Source organism: Pundamilia nyererei, unplaced genomic scaffold, assembly GCF_000239375.1.
Source record: "Pundamilia nyererei isolate P.nyererei 1_Seehausen unplaced genomic scaffold, PunNye1.0 scaffold00024, whole genome shotgun sequence".
NCBI lineage: Eukaryota > Metazoa > Chordata > Actinopteri > Cichliformes > Cichlidae > Pundamilia > Pundamilia nyererei.
Window position 1 is genome coordinate 2737241 of NW_005187425.1, and position 5654 is coordinate 2742894.

The 5654-nt window shown below is 40.8% G+C and overlaps 1 protein-coding gene across 1 annotated transcript in view; it reads left to right on the top strand.

Moving 5' to 3' along the window:
- Nucleotides 1-4972, top strand: part of chrm3a (cholinergic receptor, muscarinic 3a) — a 77460-nt gene extending 72488 nt beyond the window's left edge. Inside the window, exon 3 of the mRNA XM_005727385.1 lies at nt 2498-4972. Within this exon, the coding sequence (XP_005727442.1) occupies nt 2517-4460 (1944 nt within the window). The 5' untranslated portion in view covers nt 2498-2516 and the 3' untranslated portion in view covers nt 4461-4972. The remainder of the gene's footprint in view (nt 1-2497) is intronic.
- Nucleotides 4973-5654: the final 682 nt, after the last annotated feature.

The window sequence follows — 5654 nt, forward strand, 5'->3', positions numbered from 1 at the left end:
TATATATATACATACATATACATACATATACATACACACACTGTACACATCTATGCTGTATAATTGACTGCATATCCAATTAGATAGCCATAAATTTCTCCTATTAGTGTGATTGAAGGATTATGTACACTGTTGTGTCAGTGTGACGAGGGGCTTGCAGACCCATCAGTGCCAACACTGATTTATTGTGTTACTCTCAAAAAGAGACAGGGACAGGTACAGCAATTCTGACATTTGGCCTGTTCCCATAGGATCCAGCCTTTTCTCTCTTCCTATGTCTGCATTACACCAAACAGTATACTATTTACTTATTTGAGTAATAATGCTGATTTTGTTTGAGTATTGTGTTCAGATATTGATATTTTTTTAAAAGAAAGTGAACAATGTGTATATATAATGACATAGAAATAGAAACAGAAATTTAGTCAATATATTGCTGTGATCGCCAAACAAACACATTTTGCACTGGTAAGTAAAGTTAAATGTTATTTGTTTTGCATTAGTAACACATTGCATACATGCCCAGTACAATTTAATTTGTAAGATGTTAAAAGTTTGCCAACACTAGGAAAGTTTTTTTTTCCCCTCAAAGGCATTGTTGTTTTTGTATTTGGCTGCTTTTGCTTTTCATATAGCCTGCTGTAATTTATTACATTGCTAAATTTAATGTGTGAATCGATGCATACTGCAAATTTCTATGCAAATATGGTGCACACGATGCCTTTCGGTGAAAATTATATGCCCTGCACTGTCACGTAAAGCGTATACGAGTGAAACATGACGGCATTCTATCCATGGATGAGCATGGATGAAGTGATGCGTGTCCACAGCAAAGACAGCAGGGAGCTTTCTCATAATAGTAGTAGCGGTGTGCGGCTCTCGGTGTCACAAATGGCTATGAGACGCTGTTGGCTACTGGGGTTCTTTAACAGCTCTGTGGGAGGTCTGAGATTCTGTGTAGGCACAGGTACAGCACTCGGCTTCAAATACCTTTCCCTGTGGGATGAATACTGTGTGCACGATTGTCACTTTAAACATTATACAACTGCTATATTCGTGCTTATATATTTGTGTACATAGTGTCTATAGGCATGTGGATTTGGTGGTAAGGGGTAATATGTTTTTCCTTGTTGAAACATTGTTGTAAATGTCAGCAGAAGAAAACACTACTCCTATGGCTTTCACAATAAAAACCAAGCGGGGGTAATGTGTGGCACTCTGTATAATCACAGCTGTGTACTGAGTATTGATTACTACACTTGTCAGGCAACAAAAAGCTACAGTTTTCATATGTGCTATTTGATGTTTGTATCATCAGACACATGTGTAAACTATGTGAATCCCTAGCTGTAAGTCCAAACTGATTTGCCAGTAATTTAAAAAGCATGCATCTAAATCCATTCACCTCAGCAGTTGTGCGTTATTGCTCAGCGAAACTCGAAGAGAATAGAACATGCTGGTTTAGAAATTGGAGGTCTTCATCTCGTTATCCAATTATCAGTAACTGCTTTGACAAAAACAGCAGGATCTTTCATTTAATGTTTGCCCTTTTATTGCAAAGTCATCTTGAATTGAACTAAAAACAGTGCATATTCACATATTCTTTGTGACTACGGCGGCATTAGCTCCTCTGGTGCTCTTTTCTCCATGTTTCACCATTAGGTTTTGTCTGTTGATAGCTTTATCTATCTAGGATCTATCTTTTCTTTCTTAGAGGGCTTTTGGAAGACCAGATCAATGCTGATGTCTAATTAGCGAGCAAGAAAAAAAATCGCTGCTCAGACAGGAAAAGGTGCCAGAATATCTCCTAAAGTTCATTCCTCCTGCTTTATTCAAACCCCTACTTGTTATAACTTTTACCAGACTTTGACTCAATAAATATAAAATTGCCATTATCACAAAACGGTTTCCCTTTGTAGACTAGCGACATATATGAGTGTTAAATTTTGAATGTAACCACTGTGCTAACTCCATTTATGGTCTGTAAGCAGAAAACCATCAGGTACAAGGGTCTAATGTGATGTAGTGTTTAGTTTTAGTAGTGTTTAGTCCTTATAGACTAGGCAACAACGTGAAAATGCATTACCCGTGTCTAAGTTAAATATATCTGCAATTTTATTGGGTCTCATAAGAAACAGCTCTGATTGCACTCTTACTATCATTGTTGACCATCTACCTATGTTAATTCAGCATCAAGGTATAATTTGATATGTATTGCTTGTAGCATTTAAAGTGTACACAAAGATTGTGCACAAATAAAATTAAGGGTGACTGTTTTAAAGGAAACATCCAAACATCTTTGGCTATCCAAACACCTAGTTTTGTAGAATGGGTTTGTAGCCTCACCTAGTGGATATGAATAGGAATATCAGTTACCTTCTCAAATTTTGTTCTTTCTGCCACTCTTTTCTTTTACACTTGTCTATTTTCCCTTTTGTGCCCCTTTCCCCTCCTCTCTATGTCCCTTCCTACCTCCCTTTACTATCTTTCTCTTTAGAATATGCCAGAACATAACAATGAGCTCCAACAGCACAGATCCTGGTCTTTTCCTGACTGCCAGCACTCTACCACCATTGGCTGCAGCCTACTCACAGTCCAATGCACCCTATCAAGGAGGAACTGGAGGAACGCCCGTGGTTTATCATGCTATGGATGATAATTCCTCTTCTATCAGCAAGCTCTTAAACTCCACATTAGAACCCCAAAATGGGACTGCAACGGCAGCCCCTGATCCCTTGGGTGGCCACGCTGTGTGGCAGGTTATCCTCATTGTCTTATTGACTGGCATGCTGTCACTGGTCACGGTCATTGGGAACATCCTGGTAGTAGTATCCTTCAAGGTTAATCGCCAACTAAAGACAGTCAACAACTATTTCCTGTTGAGCTTAGCTGTGGCTGACCTCATCATAGGGGTCATCTCCATGAACCTCTACACAGCTTATCTTGTGATGGGCTACTGGGCCATGGGCAACTGGGCATGCGACCTGTGGCTGGCTATAGACTACGTGGCAAGCAATGCATCTGTTATGAACCTACTGGTCATCAGCTTTGACCGCTACTTTTCAATTACTAGGCCTTTGACCTACCGGGCCAAACGGACCACAAGGCGAGCTGGGATCATGATAGGCTTAGCCTGGTTTGTTTCTCTTGTCCTGTGGGCTCCGGCCATCCTGCTATGGCAGTTTCTTGAGGGTAAAAGGACAGTGCCCTCAGGGGAATGCTACATTCAGTTCCTTTCACAGCCTATTATAACCTTCTGCACAGCCATGGCGGCATTCTACCTACCTGTGACAATAATGAGTGTTCTCTACTGGCGCATTTACAAAGAGACCCAGAATCGTTCAAAAGAGCTAGCTGGGTTGCAGGGCTCGAGTGGAATAGGAGCAAGAGGTGTAAACGGTGGGGGCGAAAGAGCCCGTTTTGTCCATCAGACAGGAAGTTCTAGAAGCTGCAGCAGCTATGAGTTGACCAGGCTCTCTAGGAGAAAGAGCACATGTCGGGAACTGGTAGGCCGCTTCCACTGCTGGCCCGGTGTTCGCTCTTGGAGACCTGGTAGTATGCGACAGGGAGATGGTGATCCAGATCAGAGTAGCAGTGACAGCTGGAACAACAATGATGCTGCAGTCTCTTTGGACCAGTCTGGGTCTTCAGAAGATGAGGACTGTGGAGGTAGAGATATGATTCCACAAAGTCATGCTATTTTCTCCATTGTTCTTAGCCTTCCTGGCATAAAAGCTGCTGTTAACTCCCAGCTAACCTCATGTGAGGATCTGGATGGAGCCTCAGAGGAGGATCCCCTTAGAGCAGCAGAGTATAATCGAGACAGTCTTTCATCAGTAGCTCCAAACACAATAGCCACTGTTACTCCGGAAGGGCAAAACAGTTCAGAAAATAGCTACCACCAACGCTTCTGCTCACGCAAAATTCAATCATTGTCTTCCATCCAGGCTACTTCTAACCATAGGTCTCTGGATGGTACCCCAGTAACCACTACCACTGCCTCTGACAGTACTACTACCAGCACAACCACCAAGTCCCCCTCAGGTCCAATGTCCTTCAAGGAGGCAGCTCTGGCAAAGCGTTTCGCTGCCCGAGCCCGGACTCAGATCACCAAAAGGAAGCGGATGTCCTTGGTAAAAGAGAAGAAGGCAGCTCAAACTCTCAGTGCCATCCTCTTTGCATTCATCATCACATGGACACCTTACAACATCATGGTGCTCATCAATGCTTTCTGTAAAACTTGCATCCCAGAAACTCTGTGGGCAGTAGGTTACTGGCTATGCTACGTCAACAGCACAGTCAACCCCATGTGTTACGCCCTGTGCAACAAGACTTTTCGTACAACATTTAAGATGATACTGTTGTGCCGCTGGGACCAGAAAAAAAGGAGGAAGCAGCAGTTTCAGCAAAGGCATTCTTCAGTGGTCTTTCACAGGAGAATTCCCAGGGAGTCTACGTAAAGGACGGAAAGTTAAGATTGCTTGTAACAGAAATCAAAAATGTAACACAGAAAGAAAAGAAAGAAACATACATTTAATTGTTTCTGTGGAGTTTCTTTATCTAGAGATCTTTAATGTTTTATTCTGCTATGTCAAACACAGCAACCCGATGTGGTGGTTTTGCAGTATGTGCTTGTGTTGGTGCATCCATTAAGCAAAGCCGTATATGTGTGTGAAGGTTTGCGTAAGGTGAGGTTCAGACATGAAGGTTGTGACTGTCCTTGAAGAACTTTTTATCATTTCATGCAAGTACAGCAGCAAGAAAGTGAAGTGAGTGGACAATACTCGAAAAGGGCTTAAAAAACAAATTGCAGGAGAGATACTGAAGTGCAATTGATGCAAATAGAGAGGATGTTGTCACAGAGTTGGGGATTACACTTTTCTGATCATTTCTCTCTGTGGGTAGTTTGCTCTGTAACATTCAGAGTGGTTTTGCATTTTAAATAAAACTATATATATATATTAAAAAAAATGTTCACAGGCTTCTACATTTTATTAATTTGCCCAGCCATCTTTTTGACTGGTATGCAGTTTTATTAAAGGTTCGGCACATTGCGTTTCTACATGTGCTCCTTTGTCAGTGTCTTTAATGAAATATAAAAAGTTCTTAAATTTTGTCCATACAGTCGACAGAAAACTGTTATTTTTGTGATTTTGGTTTTTGGTTTTCTAGAGATTTTGAGCCAGTCTGAAAATGATCCTTTTGACGAACTGAGTTGTGAATATTTTGTGTGGCACCACAGTCAGTGAACTGCTGTTGTGTTCAATGTGATTGTTGTGGTTTGTATGGTGGAGATAATAAGTACAATGGTTGTATTTTATGTACTTGCAATTTTCTGTCAAGTAATGATTATACAGTAATTATATTCCGTTTGTGTACATTTGGATATTTCTGAATATGATACACAAAGATTGCACACACACAAACACACTCACACACAAATATGTCCATTTGTTTAAAAAAGTGTGTTTTGATCTTACGTTATCGTTTGAATTTCCACAAAATTTCACATCTAACAACTCTTTTGTAAAAGGATGGCAATCTTTGATATAGTGGAACAATGGCGACCTCTAGTGGTGTACAAAAAGATCTGTTGCTCAGGCTGTTAACAGTTAACTTCCACACTGCAGTATCAAAATCTGAAATATATATAT